Source organism: Peromyscus eremicus, chromosome 5 (assembly GCF_949786415.1).
Source record: "Peromyscus eremicus chromosome 5, PerEre_H2_v1, whole genome shotgun sequence".
In the NCBI taxonomy this organism is placed as follows: Eukaryota; Metazoa; Chordata; class Mammalia; order Rodentia; family Cricetidae; genus Peromyscus; species Peromyscus eremicus.
This window is the reverse complement of record NC_081420.1, coordinates 78,864,030-78,890,993: the sequence shown is the minus strand read 5'-3', so window position 1 is coordinate 78,890,993 and position 26,964 is coordinate 78,864,030. Positions and strand designations below refer to the sequence as shown.

The 26,964-nt window shown below is 36.8% G+C and overlaps 2 protein-coding genes across 8 annotated transcripts in view; one reads left to right on the top strand and one right to left on the bottom strand.

Moving 5' to 3' along the window:
* Positions 1-26,964, bottom strand: part of LOC131911566 (putative ankyrin repeat domain-containing protein 19) — a 47,508-nt gene that overhangs the window by 3,675 nt on the left and 16,869 nt on the right. For 3 of the 7 annotated variants that reach the window (XM_059263766.1, XM_059263772.1, XM_059263770.1), the window contains exons 8-16: positions 24,972-25,041; positions 17,486-17,573; positions 15,533-15,615; positions 13,925-13,994; positions 11,808-11,836; positions 11,657-11,717; positions 9,922-10,010; positions 4,781-4,886; positions 2,019-2,098 (exon numbers count right to left, since the gene is read on the bottom strand). In XM_059263766.1, coding sequence (XP_059119749.1) covers positions 2,019-2,098; positions 4,781-4,886; positions 9,922-10,010; positions 11,657-11,717; positions 11,808-11,836; positions 13,925-13,994; positions 15,533-15,615; positions 17,486-17,573; positions 24,972-25,041 — 676 coding nt within the window. The remainder of the gene's footprint in view (positions 1-2,018; positions 2,099-4,780; positions 4,887-9,921; positions 10,011-11,656; positions 11,718-11,807; positions 11,837-13,924; positions 13,995-15,532; positions 15,616-17,485; positions 17,574-24,971; positions 25,042-26,964) is intronic. The other 4 variants (XM_059263767.1, XM_059263769.1, XM_059263768.1 and 1 more) reach the window with 4 other exon arrangements.
* Positions 24,030-24,464, top strand: LOC131911569 (large ribosomal subunit protein eL33-like). The gene has a single exon (XM_059263775.1). It carries the CDS (start codon positions 24,087-24,089, stop codon positions 24,417-24,419), a length of 333 nt encoding a protein of 110 aa, XP_059119758.1. The 5' UTR covers positions 24,030-24,086; the 3' UTR covers positions 24,420-24,464.

Here is a 26,964-nt window from a genome sequence, read left to right as displayed (position 1 = left end):
CAGGATCAGAAAAACAAATTTCGTATGTTGTCCTCATGTATACATCCTAGACTCTTGTATGTTTAACTTGGATGACATGAGGAAGCCACATAATTAGATGTGGCGTATTATGGATTGGTATGGAAATAGTAAAATACAGGTAAAATCAAACCAGAGAAGGGGCATACTGGGTGTTGATAGTTTCAATCGTGGAAGGGTGGAGGATGGGGGAGAGGAAATGCTTAATAAAAATGAAGGGCTAAGAAAAAGCTATATAGAAACCTCTGACCATGAAAATGAAATGAAATATTGTTAGAAGGGCAGTAGAACACAACCTCTGACCATGAAAATGAAATGAAATATTGTTAGAAGGGCAGTAGAACACAACCTCTGACCATGAAAATGAAATGAAATATTGTTAGAAGGGCAGTAGAACACAACCTCTGACCATGAAAATGAAATGAAATATTGTTAGAAGGGCAGTAGAACACGGGTGACAAGGAGCAACACTGGGAGCCTACGCTGGCTAAAGGTTCAAGGGTGAGAGAGTAAGTGGGAGCACGGAGTGAGGTGTAACTGAACATAAACTGAGGCTGCAGGAAGCCTCGCAGAAGCTACTAGTTTGCAAACTACTTTAAAATATGTTTAAACAAACTAAAAAGGGTTTGTTGAAAGGCACCTGGAATGTGTTGACTTCCCTCAGGAGTCATGCGTTGTTTTTTTTTTTTGTTTGTTTGTTTTGTTTTGTTTTGTTGTTGTTATTGTTGTTCTTTGTTTTGGTTTTTTTTTTTTTTTGTTTGTTTTTTTGGGTTTTTTTTGGTGAAATTCCAAGAACCAGGGGCAGGATACCTCCTTATGAGTTATTGGTCACAGAGGCCTCCACGGCACCCAAAAGAACACAGGTTATTGCTACAGGTTGTTGTTTTTCATAACTAAATGGTAAGACTCCCTTGCTGAAGACAGCACACAGTCTGGTTACAGGCCATTCAGAAATCAATCCCTAACTGACAAGAAAACTCTGGCTTTCACAGCAACAGAAGGTGTGCTTCAGACCCTGGGTGGTGGAATGTATCAGTGGACTTATCCAGCCCTGGACCTTTCACATAACAACACTGGCTGGCTAGGCAAGCTGTCTACACTGGTTGCATGGCGGTTATGTGAATAACCAACCACATTCTGACTGAATGTGAGACCTGCTGCACAGGATGGCTTTAATGTCTGATGCTGTAAGCCTTGTCAAAAGCTTATGCCTGGGAAAGCCATAGGCTGCATGAAGAGAATCTACTAGGAGTATTACTTAGGTTTATACCCATAGGTTTGTTCTGTTCCCAACCTTGGTCAGAGGATTCTTTTTGCAGAGGACAGTGGTTAATGCAGAGACTCTTAACTATTTAACATGATAAGAATATGCCACTGTGAGTGCTCATCTGCAGAAGGGTCATTTGTTTTAACCTCCGACTACTGAAAGTTCAGGAAACATTGAGGAAGAATGATCAGAAAAAAATGTAAGAGTCTGAATTTGGAGAGAAGTACTTTGAAATGTTCCCTTGGGGACATGACGTAGCTGATGTGCAGATCAACTCAAAGCAGCTACGTGTCTTACAGTAGACTTGCACAAGATCAAGCCAGTCAAGATTCCAGCATGAATGAGGAAGAGGCTCCAGAGGCCCCAACTGATGGTTGTGAAAGGAGGGGACTAATTTATCTGTGGGCTTGTGGCTGCTGGCAGGTTGCTCATGTCCCAGCAGTGTCTTCACACATGCACAGATGCTCAGCTCTAATTGGACTCAGAAGGCTATTAATAATATTTTTAAAAAAGACATTAAGCCCAGAAGAAGATTGTTGAGTACCAGGATTATTTGGAGGGAGTCAGTGGTGTATGAAGGTCTCAAAGACTAAATAAAAATGTTATTTAAAACAACATTTTCTATTGATGTATTAATTTTAAAAGTTACATTAAATTTAACCTTATTTGGCCTATGGAACATTATTGTGGAAACAGCATAAAGTGTGTAATTTAAATTTAAAGATTTACTTACAAATGACCGCTTAGTTTTTCCACCACTGTGCTGTTTCTGCTCTTCTCCTGAGGTCTGCTTTTGGTCTTCCATGACAGTTTCTGTTGACAAATGCATAGAGCTTGTCACTAACTACAATGAGCTTTTAGATAAAAAGCTATTCATTGTTATAATGTGTAAAAATTTATTCTCGTTTTCCCAAGTAATAATTTGTAAACTATACACTTTGCCGCATACTACATGTCAGAATGTTCTATATGTACCAACATGTGAAAGGTAAAGGGGTGTTGTTTTCCCTGTGGTTGGCCTAGGATAGCCCAGGTAGGGAAAGGGCTCACTATGCAGTGTTGGGAAGGACTCAGGTTATGTAAGTCTAATGTGTAATTTCTACATGCTTAGACCTTCATGTTTACAATTACAGTGCAAGGAGATCTTTCTACATGTCGTTGAAGACTGAATGTGGCACAGGTAAGTTAGGGAAATGGTTTAAGAGAAGGTAAGAATAGAGAGTGATGTGTTTCAGGTCTGAATTAAGGGACTTTTCAGGAATACTGAATATATAAAATGATCACAGTCCAGAATCCGAAACAGAACGTCAATAACTTAATAGATGTACAAATCTGAAGCCGTGCAGAACTGGACTCTCATTATCCCTTGATGTTAGGAGTGAATGACCCACACAAACTATTTTATGGTGTTTGTGTTACATTGTCTTTTTCTGTTGCACATTTTGCTATGGTGAAAAAACTCATTAGGTGCTTTGTGATGTGTCGTGTAATTAAAAAAAAAAATCCCTAAACAGAATACTAACAATAATAAGAAAAATTAACAAAATTAAAACAAAGTATAAACATTTACAAATAAAGAAACCAGAGCATACAAGTTGTATGGATCTGAGAACTTTGCATTTAGAGCTTGCAAGAATTGCTCTAGAGGAGTTTAGGAAAAGGTTCTTAAAATATGTTAATTGTGCACGATAAGGACAAAAGAAAACATGTATTAATGTTATATCATGGTATTTATAGCTACAGACCTGAATCAACGATTGATCAACAGCACTGAACTAACTGATACGTACATTGCAACACACACAGATGCAGACAAGCACCAGCCTGAAGCATTTACAAAAAGTGCACTGATATCATTTTCCTAACAAAACAGAATAAACTAATCAAAACAATCCTGTTCTGGAGAGCTGACCCTGCCCCCTCACATCTGCTATGTGGTGGCATGTATGAGGGAAAGATGCCTTCTCCCCTCCCCCATTACCACCAGCAGCAGGCGAAAGAGCTGGCCCTGAGGTCACAAAAGTGGGAGAGCTAGCCCTGACCCTCACTGGCTGTGGCACACAAGAGAGCAGGCTCTGTACCCTGTCTGGGCAGCACACTAGAGCTGACCTGGTGTGGGGGTGCAAGGGAGCCAGCCCTGAGAGTGGGAGAGCAACAGAGCTGAGCCCGCCCCACCCCATCATTTCCCATGCATGCGGTCAAGGGTGAGGGAAAGAAGCCCTCTCCCCTATGCCCTTTGTTACCTGTGGCAGGCAAGAGCTGGCCCCAGGGTAACCAGAGTGAGAAAATTAGCCCTGCACCCCACCAGGACAGCACACTAGAGCTGGCCCTGTTGTCAGGGTCACAGGTGAGCCAGCACTGAGGGCGTGAGGGCAGGAGAGCTGACACCCCCGCCTCATCTGCCCTCCTAGAGCAATCGGGAGAGAGGGCCTTGCACCTTGCCTGGGCAAAACAGTAGAGCTGGTTCTGGTGATAGGAGTGAGTGGGACCCAGATCTGAGGGCCCAAGAGCAGGAGAACGATCCCTGCTTCTTGCAATGTGCTGCATTAGGTGAGCCAGCTCACCTAATTAGCAAGACAGTGCTGGAGAGCTCATCTGGGTAGCGATGAGGAAAAGCTAGCAAGCTGACCAACCAGCTTACCCCAGGCCCACATCCAGGCCCAGAACCAGGGCTATGGGTTGGCCCACCCCAACATCCATCCCATTTATGATCTGTCGGAGCATGTGAAGAGGACAAACCTACAGATCCAGAACAGCAGGATCTCCACGACACAGGACCACAGGAGTCCTCTGGGAGGAACCTCAGTGAGAGTCCATTATTGGTGGTGTGGCAGAAACCAGAGGCCTTGAGCGAGACCAATGACTCCTGGCAATGAACACTTGCAAGTAAAGTTGAACGCACTAAAGAGTAAACTCTCTACCAGCCGCTGCAGCTTCCACAAGAGTCTTCTTTTCTTTCCTTTTTTTGTTTTGTTTCTATGTTTGTTTATTTTTGTTTTGTTTCTTTGTTTTGTTCGGTTTTCAGTATTTCTTTTAAATTTTTTTTTTGTGGGGGAGGTTGCAAGGGCAGAGGGTGGATGTGAGGAGTCAGGGAGATAAGTGAGATCAGAATGCATGATGTGAAATCTACAAAGAATCAATAAAAGTAAAAACAAAACGAAAAAGCAATCCTGTTCTTATATATTCATATTTATTTCATATATTCCTGAAGATAATGCAAATTGCATATGGACACCTGAGAGGTATGGGAGGGAGGACTCCTTTATTGGCTATCTAAAGTTACCTGTTGCTCAGATTTGATAACGTGTATTATTACCATTTTACTCGTCCTTTTGCTTACTATATATTTAGTTGGTAATTTTTTGTCTACTTATAACAGGTAGGTTTCTGTTCTACACAAACATTCTATATAACAAGTATCTTGTAAAATGTACTACTTACCTGGAAGTATAAGCAAAATAAACCCTTTCTTTTCCAAAAAAATGTACTACTTACTTTTCTCTAGATGCCTTATTACATTTTCTTCTGCTTCATCGTTCATATTGGATGAACACAGAGCTTCCATGGAAGCTTCTTGTTGTCCATTAGCATCAGACACACTCTGTCAAATGAGTATTGTTAACATGTTTCAGAAAGGTCTTATGTGATTTCTAAGAACACGTCTGAATTCCTAATTTTACAAAAATTGTACTTTAAAATCTATGAAGTACATACTGCAGACAAAGATATTTTAATGGGAAATCTAATATACACACTGAAGCTTAAATCTATCGTTCATTTCTCATGGCACCTCATTATAGAAGAGGAATACAGAAGAAAGGCCCCTCATTCACAGAGTTGGACCTGATGCGCAATACAAACAAAAGTAATTACTTTCAGATTAAGAATGCTTAATACTAATTTTTATTCACAAATGAATTTGGAGGATATTTATAAAACAAATAAATGCCTATACTATAAACAGGAAATTTTCTTTAAACAGTATTGATTTCTATTTTCCTATTTGTCTCCCTTTAATTTTCTTCTCTTTACTTATTGCTCCAGCTAATACTTGGAACACAATATTAAAAAGGAGTGAGCCCTGTTTCATTCATGACTTCAGTGGGATTGCTTCAGTTTTCCTCTATTTAGGATGATGTTGGTTTCTCATATAGAGTTTTTATTGTGTTGAGGTATGTTCCTTCTTGTCCTACTCTCTGGGACTATTATCATGAAGGTCTATTGGATTTTGGAAAAGGCCTTATCTGCATCTATGGAGAAGATCATATGATTTTTGTCTCTAAGTCCATTTATGTAGGGTTTTTTTTTTTTTTTTTTTTTTTTTTTTGGATTTTTTGAGACAGGGTTTTTTCTCTGTGTAGCTTTGCACCTTTCCTGGATCTCGCTCTGTAGACCAGGCTGGCCTCGAACTCACAAAGATCCGCCTGCCTCTGCCTCCCAAGTGCTTGGATTAAAGGCGTGCGCCACCACCGCCCGGCACTCATTTATGTAGTTTATTTCATTTATTGACTTGTGTATTTTGAACCATCTCTGCATCTCTGAGATAAAAAACAACTTGGTCATGGTGGATTATCTTTTTGGTGTGTGTCTGTTTTTAGTTTTCAAGTTATTTTATTGAGCATTTTTTTAATCTCTGTTCACATGCTATCATGTTGCTATTGGTTGCTCTCCACAACCTTATGGGTTGCTCTTCATTGTTGTAGAAATATTTTCTCTAAATTTGCCAATAAAATGGACTGGATATTATAACCATAATTCTTACTTGACAACTGTTTTTGTTATATATAGTTTTACTATGTTAAAGTTAAAACCTTCATTTTTAATTAGACAAAAAGGGGGAAATTCTGTGAAACAATCTTTTTGTACACTGTAAATATGTATTACTCTCATTGGTTAATAAAGAGCTGACTGTCCAATGGCTAGGCAGGATTTGGGGGGCAGAGAGAAACCTGGGAAGAAGAAGGGCAGAGTCTCAAGAGTTGAGAGGAGTTGGCAGCCAGATGGGGAAGAAGCAGCATAGAAAGTACATGGATGAGGTAAATGAGCCTTGGGGCAGCACATAGATTAATAGAAATGTTCTAATTTAAGTTGTAAGAGCTATTTAGTAATAAGCATAAGCTATCAGCCAAGCATTTATAATTAATAATAAGTCTCTGTGTGGTTATTTGGGAGCAATGGCCAGGGCACAGAAATACTCTGATTATGCTCCACAGTGTTATGGTAACGGCTTGTTGCAGAAGACAACACTTATGTTTTCCAACATGAATAGTTGGGCTGGTGCCTAAGTAGAAGCTTCCCCCAACATGATTGTAATCATGTAAATGAATGGAACCAGCAAAGATCATACTGAATGAGGTATCCCAGACCCAGAAGGATAAATGCTGCAATGCTCTCATGCAATAACAATTAATAAAAAACGAGGCTGTGAATTTTAAGGAGAGCAGGCAGGGGTATATGGGAGGTTATAGATGAAGGAAAGAAAAGGGAGAAATGGAAATAGATGAGATCTCCATGAGTAAACATGGGGCAATGGGGGGAAATGGAGGGGAGGGGATGGGGGATGGGAGTATGAGGAAACAGGATAGTCAAGCTGGGTCAGGAATGGAGTGAAAGAGCAATGAAAAGGGAGAAATGTTCTAATTATAATTTCTATTATATTATAATCTCAAAATTTAAAAGACAAATTATGGAGAGTGAAGCAGATATAGTACACATGTATGAAGTTTTCAAAAATTAAAATTTTATTAAAATAAATTAATAAATAAAACTAAATAATGAAATTTGTTTTTCACTGCTTCCTCTGTTCAGTAATGACATCTTATTTGATAGTCACTGAGTGAGCACATGCTCATTCCCAGTTCAGTATCTTAAGCCTCACACTCAGAAAGATCTCTCACCACAAAATATGATTCTCACTCCCGTCCTGTATGCGCTACAACCTTCCCTAAATTTCTCCACACTGACACCTTACAGTTTCCTTACATCCGATTTGAATGCTTACTTCTTCCTTGACTTATGTTCCATCACTGTAGCATGCATGCCCTCACCTATAAATTCAGGGCTTGACATCTCAGCATAGAGCAGATATTCACTAAAGGAAATTTATATAGGTTCAGAACATCTTAAAATGCCTTCACCATGTCCTGAGCATATTACTGTATGTTGTTTCTCTGAAAAGATTGTGTAAAATGGAAATATATGGTGCTTTGCATCTATGTGAACTCTTTTCATTACTCAGTTCCTCAAAATGTATCCACTAAGGACAGTGGATAATCACTGGGAAATAATTCTCATTCAAACGAGCAAAAGAATATCTTTGTTGTACATTAATGACAAAGCCTCTATTCTAGAAGTGAACATTTTCTTAAAAGGCAATTAATTGGACTATATGATCAAATACTTTCTTTAAATAAAGACTTTGAATTCATTCTGTGACCCTGAGGAAAAATATGAACTTTCAGCCTCACTGTGACTGACTGCAAAAATGGAACCACAGTTTGTTTCTTTTTTTTTCAATGAGAATTACAACTTTTCTAATGAATCCAACTCAGAGGTTAGCACTTTCACATCATTCATTACAGAAATAGACTCAACGACGAAAAGCACATGATCATGTCATTAGGTGTAGAAAGAGCCTTTGACAATATCCATCATCACTTCATGATAAAGTCTAAGAGGAAAGGTGGCATATTTTCAGCATAATAAAGGCAATAAACAGCAAACACACAGCCAACATTTCAACAAAGGAAACTCAAAACATTTCTACTAAAATCAGGAACAAGACAAGGATGACCATCCTTCCTCTTCCTGTACACTATAGCACATGAATACTTAACTAGAGAAGTGAGACAAGAGGAGACAAAGGAGATACCAAAATGCAAGGAAGAATTGAAAGTATTCTTTACTTGTAGGTGGTGCGACTCTATAAAAGAAGACTCTAAAAACTCCACCAGAAAACAGCTGATAACATCTTTAGCAAAGTAACAGGATATAAAATCTAAGCACAACAATTAGTAGCCTACCTGTATACAGAAAACAGACATGCTGAGAAAGAAATCAAGAAAAAACTGCCATTCAAAACAGCGCCAAAGTATAATAAATTGAAATAAATCTCACCAAAAAAGTGAAAGACCTGTGCAAAGAAAGGTGTAAGACAGTGAAAATAAGAAATTGAAAAAGTTACCAGACATGGAAATACCTCCTATGATCACATACATACTCATAAGGTTAAAGTTGGGAAAACGGACATCCTAACAAAAGCAATCTACATACTCAACACAAGCCTCATAAAAATTCCAATGCTCTCACAAATTATGTGTTACCATTTTCCCAATACATGTTGCAGACGGGAAAAATTGTAAACTGAAGCTTTTGTGGCTGGGTTGGCGTCCCAGTCCCACCACTGGAAGCCTTGCCTGGTACAGAAGATGGCTGGTTCAAAATCTGTATTCCCCTTTCCTAGGAGTCTTTACTAGGTTCACCCTTGTAGATTCCAGGGAGTTTCCACTGCACTAGATTTCCACATTGCTCCCAAGTGCCCTCCAACTCCAGTCGTCTCTCCCTGTGCCAGGGGTGTTGGGCTGGGGGACCGGGAAAAGTCAAGGGAGGGAAAACTGCAATTGGGATGTAATGTATGACAGAAGAATACATTTAAAAAATAAGATGACCTATGGAAAAAAAGTTTCCAGTGTTTGTTCACAGAAAACAAAAAAGAAAAGTTAAATTTCATATAGAAACACAAAAGACCAAGAGTAGTCAAACAACAAAACAAAAAAACGAAAGCAAAACTGATGGTGGCGTCCTCATCACAGACTTCAAGTTACACTACACAGTTATAGCAATAAAAACAGCACGGCAGCGGCCCCCAAACAATGACGTTGATCAGTAGAAGATAATTGAAGAGCTACATATAAGACCACTTGATTGTTGTAAAAGAGACCAACAATTTACTTCGTGAAAAACAAATGGTGTTGGTCACACTGGATATGGATAGATGAATGAAACCAGATCCCTATCTCTCACCTTACACAAAACTCAATTTCACATGGACCAGGTATCTCAAAATAAGGCTTGATACATCAAATCTGATAGAGGAGGAAGTACAGAATAATCTTTAATTCAAGGGCACAGCAAAAGACTTTCTGAACAGGACACTGGTAGCGTAAACCCTAAGCCAACATAATAAATGAGACCACATGAAACTAAAAATCTGTATAGCAAAGGATACCATCATTTTATTGACAAGGTGGCCTTACAGAGTGATAAAAAGTCTTAACCAGTTGTACACACACAACAGAAGGTATCTAGAATATACAAAGAACCCATTCATTACTTCAAACGATGAATCATGGTGCTCACGTTTGACCTTATCTTTACCCATGTGAGTAAATATTTCAAAAATGAAGCAACAATCACCAGATATTTACTTACTACACATTAAAGGAAACTATTTAGCTATGTAACAGGATTCTAAGACTATTCTGTGATTAGTAATAGATCAAATGCTTTCACTTTAATATTAAATTATTAGTCTGTTGACTGTGTTAAGTAGTTTAAAATGTAGCATGCTGGATATGCCAACACCATTAAAGCAAACAATATTAAATGAGAAATTTAAATTTAAATTTTTTACATACAAATTCTTGATTTTCTGCATTCTTATCAAAACTTCTCTCATTTTTCAGTTTAGATTTTGGTATTTCTTCTTTTAGTTCTTCATACAAATCTATATTTTTTATGTAAAAAATATGAACAATTATACAAAACAATATTCTATAAAAATAGAATAATTTAAAGCTAGATGTTATTTTTAAAATGTTATTTCAATTAACCACATAGTATAGCTATATATTTATATCCTTAGAAAAATGGTTATGGTAAAAAAAAATCAACACTTTATTTGAATAGATACTACCTATTGACCAGTTTTGAGTCATACATGCCTTTATAGGTTTTGTCTGGAAATTCATAAATGACATATATGCCTGTCTACAGTTTCCATATTTGAAGATACTGTGGAAGAACACATTCACTGATTACTTCATCAAAATTATCCTTTGTTTACCACACATTTATCTGTGAACAGGACAACATACTTATGCTCTATACCAGTGGTTCTCAACCTTCCTAATGCTGCGACCCTTTAGTACAGTTTACTCAAGTTGTGGTGACCTCCAACCATAAAATTATTTTGGCTGCGATTTCATAACTGTAATTTTGCTACCGTTATGAATCATGTTGTAAATATCTGTATTTTCAAATGGTCTTTGATGACCCTTGTGAAAGGGTCGTTTGACCCCTAAAGGGTCATAATCCACAGGTTGAGAACCATTTTGTTCTGTACTGAGGAATTGCCTTTTTATGACTCATTCTGGAGTACACATCTCTTTCATAGAAAAATGGATGTCGCTTTCTTTGTGGCTACCCTAGTCCATTATTAATGTACAAACTTTCCCACTTCAGCTCAAACCCACTTTACAGGTGTATCTGTTTCTCTCCTTGACGTGTATGAACTATATTTGGGGTCGTCCTTAGATCAGCAGATCTCATTAGTTTTTCTTTTTCCTTTTTCTGTAATTATTTTGTGTTTCTGATAGGTCCTAACATTGGATTTTGAAAGTAAGTAAGACATTCCAGACAGGGCTTCTCTACTGATAATGCCTGTACTGACACAGATACATCGAGTTTCAGACAGGAGAGTGCAGAGAAATGAAAAGATGCAAAAGCAAACAAGAGATGTAGATAAGTAAGTAACAGGATTTTCAGTGACTGCTTCACCGAATGATAGTGTATTCTGCTTTATTGAAACAGATTAGAGACATGCTTTATAAATACCACTCATTTTCCTCGTAAATAAAATACAATGCAACACACATGAAGGGAATCAGTGCACTATAAGTGCTAGAACAACACAAACATTGTTTTTCTTGTTTTGAAGATGTGGTGTATTGCTGTTTTTCCAGGACAGAACAGAATCTCTGAGCTCAGATGTCTTTGCTTTGGTTTTTCGGGTAGCTTTGACTATAGGTGTACAACCTGAGACCCAGGACTACATAAATCACGTTAAAACTCTGGAGAAGTCTCATTAGTCTCATGATTGACTTCTGTAAGTTACTAGCAAACAGAGTGATTACACACTGGAAAAGTTAAGGCAATGGAACATGAGTATTAAACAATGAAGTTGAGCTTATATGTATAAAAACTTTATATTGTGCTTGTGAATGTATTTTAAAGCATGCACAGCACTAATGAGATGTCATTGCTTATGTCAAACCCTACCATCACTGTCATCAAGAAATAAATGGCTTCACTGTGAGCATTTGAAATGTATTAACATGCATGGAACAGAAGAAAATGACTTAGAAAATTTACCTGGTTCATATTTCAGTGGTTCAGACTTGGGTTTGGAGATTGGATGAGAATAATCTCTAAGCTGAATGGATTTTGAAATGAGATATTTAATCAATGATTTGGACTTCAACCAATGTGTAATTATTCAATATAAATATTAAAATGCAGTTACCTCTGGGTGTGGACATTTTTCAGCCCACACTGAAAGAGAAAGGATAAATAATAATCAATTCCATGCACAATGACAGCTCCAAAACTACCTTTATGAAAGCTTCTGGTTTAATGACTTCTCATTCCCTTCTTTCAACATAAATACCTGTTATTTTACTGGTTAGGACAGCAGCTAACAGAAATATATTGAAATATACCAAAGCAATCTACAGATTCATGTAATCCCAAAAAAAATTCCAACATAATTTGTTGCAGAAATTGAAAAAGAAACTTTCAGCTTCATATAGAAACACAAAAAACTCAGGATAGCTAACACAATCCTGAACAACAAAAAAGGTTGATGGCATCATCATCCCAGATTTCATGTTTTATTACAGAGCTACAGTAATAAAACAGCATGGTATTAACATAAGAATAGACATGTTGACCAATTAAATCAAGTTGAAGACTCAAACATAAGTCCACACACCTATGGACACTTGATTTTTGATAAAGAAGCCAGAAACACACACTGGATAAAAGACAATATCTTCCATAAATGGTGCTGACCAAACTCGATGGCTGCACGAAGAATAATCCATATAGACCTGTGTTTTTTAACCTGAACAAAACTCAGTCCAAATGGATCAAGGACCTCAACATAAGACCAGGTACCCAGGATAAGACAGAAGAGAATGTGAGGAACAGGCTTAACTCCCCGGTACAGGCAAAGACTTTCTGACGAGGACACTGGCAGTACAGGTACCATATTTAATAAATGGGACCTCATGAAGCGGAAAACTTCTGTATGGCAAAGGACACCATCAATTGGGCAAAGCATCAGGCTACAGAATGGGAAAGGAACTTGAATATTTAAACATCTAATATACAGTTAGTATCTAAAATATATAAAGAAGTAAAAACTGGATTTCCAGAAAACAAATAACCCAACTAAAAATGGTGTTCAGAAATAAAAGGAGAATTTTCAAAAGATGAAACACAAACAGCTGAGAAACATTTCAACCTCCTTATTCATCAGGGAAATGCAAATCAAAACTAATTCAAAATTTACCCCAGTCAGAATGGCTAAGACAAACAAAACAAATGAGAGCGCATGCTTGCGAGTATATGGTGAAAATGAAACACTTATTCATTTTTGGTGAGAATGCAAACTTGTACAGCCACTATGGAAAGCAGTGTGGTGTTTTCTCAGGAATCTGGGAATTGATCCACCTCAAAGTCCATCTATACATCTCACTGGCATACACCCAAAGGACTCCATATCCTACTACAGATATACCTGCTCATCTGTGTTCATTGTTGTTCTATTTACAATAGCCAGAAATGAGAAACAGACTAAATGTCCTTTAACTAATGAACAGATAATGAAAATGTGACACATTTACACAATGGACTATTTTGCTTCTGTTAAAAATGAAAATTATGAAACTTACAGGTAAATGCATGGAGCTAGAAGAAATCATCCTGAGTGAGGTAATCCAGATCCAAAAGACAATATTATATGGTTTCCCTTAAATGTGGATGTTAGCTTTTAAGCTGTAGCCATGTATGCTAAAATCCATGTAACCACAGAGATTCTGCATCAAGTAAGGGAGTGCTGGAGAGGATCAAGTAAAGGGAAATATAATATAATCTATAGTTATAGAGAGACAGTGGAAAGATTAAATGGGAAGGGCAATGAAAGAGAGGGCAGGGTGGGACTGTGGGGAGGGACAATTCACTAAAGACCATTTGAAAAGCCACATGAAAGCCTACCACTGCAGAAGCCTCCTAAAATATGTATGTATATGAAAGAAATTCAAATGGATTCTTCAAGTAACAGGGGAGACAGTGCCCCAATTAGACACTTATGCCACCGTGTGACACCTTCAGTTACACCTAGTGGAGTGAATGGCCAAAGTGGCCCCATGAAAACTCCTAAATATCTCAAGTATCAGAGAACTCATAGATCCTTCTGTGACTATCTCAATTTTACACATTACTCAAATTTGGTAACATATGGGTCTTATTACTGTTTGGTTGTCTTTTATCTTACTACAAATTTATTCAATTATTTCTTTGGATGGTATAATATATCAGAGTTTGTCTTACATAATATCTCCTCATGATGGCTCTTACCTTGATTTATTTCATTTTTTTCTGTATCATTCCCTATGTTGGATGAATGGGCAGCTTTTCTGGAAGCGTCCTGCAGTGGATAAGGGTCAAAGACACTCTATCAAATGGTATTAGTAATGTGTATCAGAAAGGTCTTACTTTTCTTTCTATGAATATACCTTGATTTCTGACTTAAGAAAACTGTACTTGAGAATATATGCAGTATATATTGAAGACCATGATCTCTGAATGGGGAATCTTATATATACACTCATATATACACTCAAGTTTAAGTTCATCTTTCATTTCTCATGGCAGGCCATTATGTACAAGGAATATAGAACAGAGGAATCACATTTACAGACAAAGTAATACCTGATGTTCATATATCAATAAAACAATTATTTTTATATTATAATACATCAAACTAATATGTACTTCCTAGTAAAGTTGGAGGATGTTTATGAAATAAATGTTCACATTCTTAGTAGGGCCATTTCTTTAATGCAAGATTAAACACGAAGTGTTGTAACAATGACACTATGTGGTTAGTTATAATTGAAGATCTGAATCATGTTAAATGTATTTATATTATATCGTGTTAAGTGTGAAGGGAACAAGGCAGAAGTTGCTTAATTTCAGTAAAAATGAGCTAACAGAACTGACATATTTTGTTTATTTCTTATAGATTTAAAAAACTGGAACAAAATGATAAGACCAAAATGTTTTTCTATGTTATCTTTAAACAATATTATTGGAATACTAAGTACAGGTGTAGTATGCAAATGTTTCTCAGTGAACAGAAGTTTTCCCCAAACACATCATTTCTACATTTTTATTCTTCATGTTTACAAGAATAACCAAATCTTGCTTTCTCATCATTCAAGAACTTTGCCAGTTATGAGAAGATGTTCTCCACTATTCTATTTATACATATATATATGTGTGTGTGTGTGTGTGTGTATATATATATATATATATATATATATATATATATATATATATATGAGAGAGAGAGAGAGAGAGAGAGAGAGAGAGACTGGACTAGAATTGGGAAATAAGTGATTTTCTTCGTTGAAATGAGCAAAATATTTTTAGTTGTTCCTTCAAAATTAGGTTTCCATTGTGGAAGCAAACATTCTTTTAATAGGCAATTTAGTTGATTATTTGACCGTATTATCTCCTCAAATGAGGACCCTGAAATAATCCAATGACCATAAAGAAAAAATTTGCTCCTTAGTGTGACTGAGTGTAATTATTATACCATAAATTTAGTTTCTGCAGAAAGAATCACCTTTATGAAATGAATTCAATTCTGAAATCATTAATTTTATATCACCCACTATTTCAAATGGACAGACATGAGACTCTCCAGTCATGTAAAGAGCTTAGCATAAAACACAGATAATAACCACATATTATTTACTGAACAACAAAAGAAAATGATTAGCTGTGTGACTAGATTCTAAGAATACCATGTGATTTGCAATAGATAAGTCTTCATTTTAATATTAAATTATCATCTATTGACTGCATACAGTAGCCTGAAATGTAGTTTACTTTAGCCTGTGGCAATATCATTAAACCAAATAGTATTATGTAAGAAATTTTGTTTAAACAGTTACATACCAATTTTTGATAGCCTTCATTCTTACTATAAACATTTTCATTTTCCAGCTCTAAATCCGGTATTGTTTCTAATTCTAGTTCTTCTGACAAATCCACACAGTTTATTAAAAAATATAAAAAAGCAGTTAGATAAATAATGCTCTATGACCACAGATTGAAATAAATTAGAATTAGAATTTAGAAATATTTTTACTGAAATATTTCAATTAAATATACTCTATAGATGAATATTTAGATCCTTATGTAAATGTTCTAATTATAGAAATACCAGTATATCACTTTTATGAACACTACATATTGTCAGGTTCAAGACATAAAAATATTTTACCAATTCATCTAGAAATTAATAAACCTCACATAAATGACCAAGCATTCTAAAATCTGCATTTTAAGGTGTCATAGAATTGAACATATTCATTATGTACTCGCATGTATGCATACACACACACACACACACACACACACACACACACACACGACACTGGACGAGAATTGGGTAATAAATAATTGGTTTTCTTCATTGAAATGAGCAAAATATCTTTATTTGTAAAACTGTGTTGCTGAAGATGGCACCCAGGATTTAGAGGAATTGAGCTGGAACTGACTTGAAAACCTGCTCTCATAGTACTGTGCAAAGTGTCAGGGAAGATGAGCCATCAAAGGTCCCACCAGCAGAAAAAGGTACCCAAGATATCCCCAATGATGTGATAGTGGTACTTTTATTTTTGGAGTAACCAACAGCTGTCTTATTGGTCTTACGGCCAATTCAATGAACAATTCATGCCTGGTACTGTAAACCTAGTCAACTACCCATAACTGGAGAAATCATTGATCCTAGGGGTCATCTACAATTATCATTTTCATATATCAATATAGTTGCTGTGTTCTGATTCTTTTTTTTTTTTTTTTTTTGGTTTTTCGAGACAGGGTTTCTCTGTGTAGCTTTGCGCCTTTCCTGGAACTCACTTGGTAGTCCAGGCTGGCCTCGAACTCACAGAGATCCGCCTGGCTCTGCCTCCCGAGTGCTGGGATTAAAGGCGTGCGCCACCACCGCCCGGCCGTGTTCTGATTCTTATAGCCACAGTTATATTGACAGATAAATATAGCTCTTATTTCTCATCAAAGAAGTCCCTTTATGCAGCAGATAGAGGTATTACCGAGATCTCCAATTTGTCAAACTGCAAGAAGTGACCATAAGGTGCCCAGCCCCCACTTATACAGCCGTAAATCTAAGGCTCAGAGAAAATAGCAAAAGTAAGTGCAGATAGATTGTCAAATCAGAGGTCTAGTGCTTTTGCTGCTACATGGCATCTTCTCTGCATGATTTGGATGTTGCTACCATAAAATTCAAGAGTTTGATTTCTTAAAGAACACATGCAGGAAATCTCATAAGGCAAAAAGATGAAGAGCTGTAGGCAACTGGGGGCTGAGAGAAGACAAATTAGTTGTTTTTTCCAGTAGTCAGTCCTAAAGACATGTACATATAAGCAACACTAAACACGTGCACGCACACACACACACACACACATACACGCACACGCACACGCACACACACACACACACACACAGTGTGTCTGTAAAAACAGTATAGACAAAGAAGTCAGAAATTTGAGATGTAGTCGAGGCACAGGAAGGTTTGGAGGAATGATCGGAAGGATGAAGAAGATGTAAACACAGTACACAGGTATGAAATTCTCAAAAACTAATATATATATATATATATACATATATATGTATATATACACACACACACACACACACACACAGAGGCAACTCTTTTACTGACATTCTTATTTCAGCTTTCAGTGGAAGTTGTTCTGGGCTAGCATTGCTATTTCACTTCTGTTTTAATTATTATACATTTCCTGAGTTCTTTTATTTGGCTAGGCACCTGTGATCATGTTTTAAACAAACCTCTGTCAAATGATCTCACAAGTTAAGTGTGTGTATTACCTTCTTGTGCTTCTAAATTTTCATATTGTTCGGAAGCTATTGGTAAGTCATCTGCATCATTTTCCGGAATATTCTCAGGAATACCATACTAAAATTGATAGCAATAATAAGATATCATAATGAGAACAAAGCTAAATTTCCTATTTTGAATTCAGTTAAACTTAAAAATAAGAGAATAATTAAACATCAGTATATTTTCAGTTGGGCATGGTGGCACATGCCTTTAATCCCAGCACTCAGGAGGCAGAGGCAGGCAGATCTTTGTGAGGCCAGCCTGGTCTACATAGTGAGTTTCAGGACAGCTAAGACTGTTACACAGATAAAACCCTGTCCCAAACACCCTTACCTCCCCGCCCCCCGCAAAATTAGTATATTTTTATAGAAAACCCTTTTCATGCTCTTGAGATCAATTCATCTGTTCTCCTCATGCAGTCACATATTGCTAAAAACCAAGCCTGGAAGAGGAATTAGAAAAGTGCTCACCTTCAGAATTCACCAAGGAAATAAGCTCATGATACGAAACAATTCCTCATCAAAACTGAAATATAGTCTAAAAAGTACATATTATATGTGATAATCCTATGCGTGCTATACAAAAGCATTTGATTTTTTAAAAAACAATTTTATTGAGAAAATCAATTTAGTATTAAAATAAGACACTTAGCTTAGTGAGGGAATACAGACTATGCCATGCAGAGAAAAATTAAAATATTTTAGAATCAGCTTTGTTTAGGAAAAAAGGATATACAAAGCATAAATACTATTGTGAAAAATTTAAAGATAGAGAAAATAGTTTCACAGAGTTAAAAACGCAGTAAGTTAATCTTTTATGTTTACATAAAGTATGTAAATATTCAATGAAATATTAAGCACAGTGAAGAGAGGATGTCATTAGAACACAGTAAGCATTAATATGAAGGGAAGCATCAGAACATCCATTTGATGTCTGTAATGTTCTAGGTACTTACTTTTTCTTGGCAATAGTAGAGGAAATGTCCTTGTGCACTTACACACTCAGCATTTTTAATGCACCAGTGTAAGGTAGGAAAAACAATTTAAAATTCACATAGACCCCTACTTTCTAAATAGCATAGCAATAATAGTTGTCACTTCATATTTAAGTTACATGAACTGGGTAGCCTTAATTCAGAAAGCCTCTGTGATGTAACAGCAATGTCATTATTCCAGTTAAAGATTTGTAAGTCTTAAACTGCTATTGAAATACATGTCAGTCTGGTCCCAGCATTCATAAAATATATGAAGAAAAGAGTTTAAAAAAAAAGGCTAATTGACTGTATCTTGAATTCCAAGTTTAAAGAATTTATGTATAGATTTTAACAAGAAGACTAGAAGGACTGGGTGCATGGCTGAGTGGTGGAGAATATACCTTGCATTCATTAAGTCTAGAGTTGACTTACTAATTGAAAAACCAAAAAGGAAAACTACAAAACTCTAACCACAAGTGATCTAGAATGCCAGGAAAACGGAAGCCGAACTTCCTGGATCTCAGAGTGAGGCTGGAGATTTAAATGTGCACAGAAACCACCATGTAGACATTCTGAAAAATTTGAAGTGTTATATATGATGCAAGGAATTTGAGTTGACTTGGGGAAGGGTAGAAAAGGAGATAGGGAAAGGGAACAGGAGGAGAGGAAGGAGGGGAAACTGTGGTTGGTATGTAAAATAAATTTAAAAAATTGAAAAATAAAAAAATATTTTGAGTGCAAAAATAAGATGAAATCAAAATTTTGCTGTTGTCATTGGTTCCCAAGGACCTCAGTTTAGAACTGGCTATAACTGGGGCAAAACATATATTCCTCAATTACATGAAGAGCTTTTTCTTCCCTTTTTTATTTAAAAACTTTACATGGAAAATATCTTTTGATCATGTTTTTCCCTCCCCACTGCCTCCTAGATCTTCTCCATCTCCCTTATCTACCCAAGTTTATAATCTTTCTCTCTCAAACCTCCCCAATCCCATACAAAATGAAAATCAAACAAACAACCACTAATATAAAAATGCCACAATAAAAGCCCCAACCCAACACACACACACACACACACACACACACACACACACACACACACACAATCCCACAGAATTTGCTTTATGTTGATCAATTATTCCTACCATAGGGTCTGCCCTGGAATGTCACTGACATATCCAGTGATACTCCAAGCAGAAAACTGATTTTCCTTTTGCCAGGAGGTATCAGTTTCAAATAGTGTCCTGGTTAGTGATAGCAGCCTGTGTCTGGAGTCAAAGTTTTCTCCAGTCCTGCTTGGCCCCGTGGTCCCACAGCTACTTACAAAATAATCATACAGAGACTTATATTATTTACAAACCATATGGCCTATGGTAGGCTTCTTGCTAGCTAGCTCTTATGTCTTAAATTAACCCATTTCTATTAATCTATGTTTTACCATGTGTTCTGTGGCTTACTGGTCTGCTGGCATGTTGTTCCTTGGGTGACAGATTGGCATCTCCCCAGACTCTGCCTTTCTTTTTCCTGTCTCTCTCCTTGGATTTCCTGCCTGCCTCTAAGCTGCCTTGCCATAGACAATGCAGCTTTATTTATCAACCAATCAGAGCAACATATATTCACAGCGTACAGAAAGACATCCCACAGCATTTTCACTTTTCTGTCTAATCAAAAAAGGAAGGTTGCAATCTCTTTCTTAATAAGAAAAGGGGATAGTATGGATGTGATAGGATAAAAGGGTAGATCATTGAATCTACTTTTAAAGAGCAACAACTTGTTTAAAATGTTTTACATTGCTATAGATTTTAGCTTGATACAAATTTAAAGTTAATTTTGTTATACTATTTCTACTCTTATTTAAAGTATTATTTTTATGTAGCTCATTTAAAATTGTAATATATAATTAATAAATACAGATTAATAGTCATCTAAGATAATCAAACTTAGAGTCATGTTAGTTAAGTTTTTTTATATACAAAGATATATTTCAATTAGGTAGGTAATCTTCAAACACTTCATGTTTTAAAAACTTAAGACTTTCTGGACAGTGAGACACATCTGCTCCTGGAAGCACCAATTACTTCAAAGAGGATGATGGGCATCGAAGAAACTCATTATAGAGTTTGCTTTCTTTATGGCAAAAGTTAGCCACTGGGCAAAAAAAAAGTGCCCTTGCCTGGACTGTTTGACAGTATGTAATATAGACTGGACATGAAGAACCCATGGGAAGATGACCACTGAACTTTACAAGTTGAGATGATCCTTCAGGTTCCTGCTTCTCAGAAGAAACTGCCAGATATTCAACAGGACACAGGAAGAAGTGATTGATGAACTTTGCCAGAATGGGTGGAACAATTCTTCAAATTTCCTGCTTTATTGAAATGTCTGCCAGAGATTCTATACCTATAGGCTGAAGATGGATGCCCCAATGTTGCAGAGGAACTTTGGGTGACATTCTAGGCAGCCAGATGTCTCTGTCATTCTAGATTTTTGGAAGTTGCTTACAATGCACTTCCTGTTTACTTAGGTAATATTATATCCTCCTGGGGTCTTTGATGGAGTTGAAGACTAGATAGTTATAGTTTTCTTTAGTTATAATAAAGGATAAATTAGATACAGAATTTTAGACTCACCAAGATAAGATAGATAATTATTTTCACTAATTTTATCAAACCAAATGGATTGGCTATTGTTACTGTAATTCTTACTTAACTGTTTTCTTTTTCTTTTTTTTTTTACTATATTAAGGTTAAAACCTTCCTTTTTAATTAGACAGAAAGGGGGAAGTGCTGTGGGATGTCTTTCTGTATGCTATGAATATATGTTGCTCTGATTGGTTGATAAATAAAGCTGCATTGGCCTATGGCAAGGCAGCTTAGAGGCAGGCAGGAAATCCAAGGAGAGAGACAGGAAAAAGAAAGGCAGAGTCTGGGGAGATGCCAGCCTGCCACCCAAGGAACAACATGCCAGCAGACCAGTAAGCCACAGAACACATGGTAAAACATAGATTAATAGAAATGGGTTAATTTAAGACATAAGAGCTAGCTAGCAAGAAGCCTACCATAGGCCATATGGTTTGTAAATAATATAAGCCTCTGTGTGTTTACTTGGGTCCAAGTGGCTGTAGGACTACAGGTGAGAGAGATTTTTCTGGACCATGGTGGGCTGGATAGGACCCAAGAAACATATGGCTATACATGTCCTTTTCTACCTTTCAGTGCTGGGACTCTGTCTGGTTGGAACCTGTGCAAGTCATCTGTGTGCTGACACAGTTTTTGAGTTCATATATACATTTGTCTTGTTCCTGTTGTGTCTGGAAGACACTGTTTCCTTGGACTTATCCATAACCACTGCCTCTTAAAATCATTCTGCCTCCTCTTTGACATAGACCTTGAACTTTAGGGGGCAGATTTGATGAAGACATCCCATTTGTGACTGACTGTTCCAAAGTATCTAACTCTCTGCATATTGTCCAGGTGTGGATATCTATGCTGACTCCCATCTACTGCAAGAAGAAACTCCTCTGATTGGACAAGGCACTGATCTATGGGTATAGTGATATGTCTTTAGGACTCTTTTCCCCCCCATATTCCTTTAACGGTCTAGTGTCAAGTGTGTATTCCATCTCATCTAGTGTCTATATCTAATCAAAAGTGGTTGGTTATTTGTGCTATTATGGGACCAATATATGTTGCAAGCAGGTCATTGTTGTAGGTCACAGTACTTGTAGCTGGTGATATTCATTGTCACATTTCTCTTCTGGCAGCATGAAGTATACCACCCATCCAGCACTATGAATATTAGTCAACAGGAGTGAAGCTTCAGGATGGGCACCAGCCCAACTCCTCTATGTTTGATGACATATGTAAGTGATGTCTTCAGCAATAGGACCTTCCTATTAGGTTGTGGAGTGTGACCAGTAGCCTTGGCCATAGCCTATGGTGTTGAAGAATTCTGTGTCACCACAGTATCCTCAACAAATGATTCAGATCAATCTAGATGGCTGTGTGTAGAAGAATTAAAGATCCCTATCTATCACCCTGCAAACATCTCAACTCCAGATGAGTCGAGGACCTCAGCATAAGACCAGAAACCCTGACTCTGATAGAAGAAAAAGTCTAAAATAGGATTGAATTCCTTGTCACAGGCAAGGGATTTTTGATCCAGATATCAAAAGTACAGGCATTAAGACCAACAATTAATAAATGGGACCTCATGAAGTTGAAAAGCTTATGCATAGCAAAGGACAGCATCATTTAAACCAAGTGGTAGCATGCAGAATGGAGTAGACTTTTGCCAATTATACATTTGATAGAGGATTAGCATCTAAAACATACAAAGAACTAAAACTGTGTGGTGATGTTTTATCTATAAACCCCAATAAAGTTTATCAGAGGATCAGAAGGAAAAGCCAGCCACTATAGTAAACATAGAAGTCAGGCAATGGTAGCACATGCCTTTAATCCTATCACTCAGAAGGCAGAGATCTGTCTGGATCTCTGTGAATTCAAGGCCACACTGGGAACAGAGCCAGGCACGGTGGTATATACCTTTAATCCCAGCACTAACCACAAAGGTCTGGAGGTCTGTACAGACAGAAGTGACAGAACTGGGCAGGAAGAGGAAGTGATGCAGCTGGGTGGAGAGAAAAAATGAGATGGCAGAACAGAAAGGCATATAGGCATGAGTATACAGGAAGCAGGTCTGTTTGGAGACTGAGGTATTGGTGAGGTGAGGTTGGCTATGGCTTTTCCTATTCCTCTGATCTCTCAATTCTTCACCGCAATATCTGGCCCTCAGGTTTTTATTAATAAGACTGTTTAGCAATTCATCTTACAAAACTGAATATCAAGAAAACAAATAACCCATTTAAAGAATTGGGTGCAGAACTAAGCAGAGAGTTCTCAAAAGATGAAACAAATGATTGAGAAACACTTCAAGAAATGTTCAATATCCTTAGTTATCAGGGAAATGTAAATCAAAGCCACTTTCCCAGCACTCGGGAGGCAGAGCCAGGCAGATCTCTGTGAGTTCGAGGCCAGCCTGGACTACCAAGTGAGTTCCAGGAAAGGCGCAAAGCTACACAGAGAAACCCTGTCTTGAAAAACCAAAAAAAAAAAAAAACAAAAACAAAAACAAAAAACAAAAAACAAATGAGAGCTCATGCTGGTGAGGATGTGGGGAAAAGGGGACACTTATTCAGGGCTGAAGGAAGTGAAGGAAGTACAAATTTGTACAACTATATGAAGAGCCTTAAAAATATTCTTTTTGTATCTCATTATACACTCTTTGCTGGGCAAGATGGAACTCATTATAACCAGGCTAGCCTTGAACTCATGGAGAGTTCCACCTGCCTCTGTTTCCCAAGTTTTGGGATTAAGAGTGTGTGCCATGATGCCTGGCTCCAACATATTATTAGAACAAAGTAATTCAAATCTATTATTATACTAATTTTAAGAGAAAGATTTTGAATTTCTAAGTTTTTATGACTTTAAATAATATTTTTCTAAATAGAGTATTAAGACATAAAAAGTTCTTTTAAAAACTTAGATCATCCTCTTTCCGCCATTTTGGCGCCAGTGAAGGCCTGCTGGAAACAGGACTTTTAAAAGGCAAATATGTCTGGAAGGCTTTGGTGCAAGGCCATTTTTGCTGGCTATAAGCGAGGTCTCCAGAACCAGAGAGAGCACACAGCTCTTCTTAAAACTAAAGGTGTTTATGCTCGAGATGAAACTGAATTCTACTTGGGCAAGAGATGTGCTTATATGTATAAAGCAAAAAACAACACAGTGACACCTGGAAGCAAACCAAGCAAACCCAGAGTGATCTGGGGAAAAGTGACTCAGGCCCATGGAAACGGTGGCATGGTTTGTGCCAAATTCAGAAGCAAGCTTCCTGCAAAGGCCATTGGACACAGAATCCGTGTGATGCTGTACCCTTCCTGGATTTAAACTAATGAAAGTAAATAAATAAAAGTGGATTTGTGCTCTTGTAAAAAAAAAAAAAAACTTAGATCATAAGTAAAAGACTTTGAAAAAACTAATTCTAAATTCTATACTCTAGGATACGTTGTTTTGAAATGTAAGCTATTGGTTAGATACCTTGATTAACATAAATAATAAGCTAGTCTATATATTTAGAGAAGCATGAAAATTATGAAAGTCATACTATTCAGAATAAAAAATAAAACATATAAGGTTTACTTATCCAAATAATCCCCAATTTCAAATTTCCTCTACTGTGGTAAAACTATAACTATAACTTCCCTGTGATTACTTTTTTTTTTAACCTCACTTTTGGCTTTCATGACATTAAAATAATTACCATGTTTTAGTATTTTCTCAGTAAAGACATTAAAATTGTCATAATTTTATAAAAAAGTTTTTATCTAGCCAACTGTCTATCTAAAATTATGACATTTTGACAATTGCTATATTTTAACAGTTCAAACACCACAAAGAACAAATTCAGCGCAGGAATTTTTTCAAAAAGGCTCTGATTACCTGAGTTTCAAAATTAGCTTCTCCAGTCCTTGAACACACAGAAATCAATGACTCTGACTTGAGGTAATGTCTTTCAAGCGAAAACACACAACAGAACAAGTTAGTAGTAGTCTATAAAATATTCTGAAAGTTTAGTTATTTGAATAGCAAATGGTGTTTCTTTATATTGTTATTAAATGTTTGGTTTATAAAATTCTTTCAATTGTTACTTTCTGCCTCCACTTTTCCCAATCTCTGCACTTGCTAATAAGAATTCATACATAGTTCCACATTAAATACTATCAATCAATAATTTGGTGGAACCTGAAAATCATTTGCCTTGAAAATTGTCTGTCCTGATGATTGCACCCAAATTACTATCAATTGTTCACATAAATTTAAATAAAATGATAGACTCAAAGAAGGTAGAAGGATATAGTGTCTCTTCTATTCTATTCTCTATTCATAAAACACCAAACTATATAAATGGCAGCCTTCATTCTTCAGAATGAAAAAAAAAAAAGACATTGAAAGGAAACCATCACATTCATTCATCCAAACAGCTAATGAAGTAGTAAAAAAAAAACTTTTAAAATGCTTGAATACTGAATTTATAAATGAATATATAAATGTGTAATTACTGTTAGGAATGCTCTTCTCAGGGAGGGTCAAACATTACAATGTAAATTACTCAGTTATGCTTCTTAATTGGCTCAGGCTTATTCAACCACCACCAATCACTTAAAAACCTTCATGTGCCCAGTCGACGTCAGAGACTTCTGGAAAAGCAGATCCCTTGTACTTTTGCCTCTGTTTCCCTCTACATTCTCTAGATGTCTTCCTTCTATAGGATACCACTCCTTGTTCCCTCTTCTGCAGTCTTCAGTGATGCTCTCCAGTCTTTAAATATTCATCCCAGCAAGGTGCAGATTCCTGAAAGTATGGGCTCAAAGAACCTGAGTAGCAGCTAGCTCCCTGCTTCAGACAAATAAGGTAAATGGAGGGGGAGCAGTACCAGCCCCAAGCCTGTACATGTTACTGCTTTCTATGAAGATGTTGCACATTTGAATCTGAAAAGGATAGATATGACTTGGGAAAAGATACACAGGAAAGGAAGCAGTTGCCCTGGGTCACAGACAAATTTCATTCTGTTCCTTCCAATTCTTGGTACTGAACATTCTCTAGCCTGTCTTTTGTGACACATTTCTGTTTTCTATAAAGACTTCACTGTGTCTCAAGTAATTTCAACAGAATCCTGGAATTTGTCATTTCTTACAATTAACCACAAAAGGCAACATATTTTACAAATTGCTTTCAGCCCTATTTTAATATCTAGTTATAGAAGATCAATATCCTGTGTCCTTACAAATAGCTTTATTGTCTTTCATTGTAAGCCCAAACTCTTAGTCCTGTTGACCACCTTGGTGTTCCTTTAAGATTGCCCTTCCCCTGTTAAAGCCATTCTAATCTTCTACCACTGGGCTCACTTGGTGATGTCATTCTTGTTCTCTTCCACTTGGGACACTTGACTCACTTCCTATTCTCCTACTGAGGCACTCAAACACTGGTGAGCAGGGAAGATACCCAGTCCTCTAGTTAACAAACGTGTGCATCCAAATTGGACCATTTATATTTTCATCTCCACAGAACACTGTCTTTTAGCTTTGGGTGTTTCATCAGAACCACCATTACCTAGGATGTTGAATCTAGTTTGCTGTGCCCAGGATATTTTTTTTTGAAAACTCAAAATTTTTAGAATCTGAGATTCTTCAGTAAAAACAAGAAGTGATATTTGGCTAACAAAAATTCTAAACTACATGTAAAGAAACTTGAAGAAAAGTAAAATGTACATTAAAATTTCAAGAAGCCTGATGTCATAGGGAAACAAAAACTTGATAAAAAAGAAACACTTCCTTTACTTGGGAAGTCTGAAGAGAAAACAAAACTGAGAATAAATTAATAATGCTCATTAAATAGTTGCTAAACATGATACACATAACATGGTGTATGTGCA

What these genes read in the sequence shown, in the direction of transcription:
- LOC131911569 (XM_059263775.1), top strand. Translation starts at nt 24,087, where the DNA reads ATGTCTGGAAGGCTTTGGTGCAAGGCCATTTTTGCTGGCTATAAGCGA.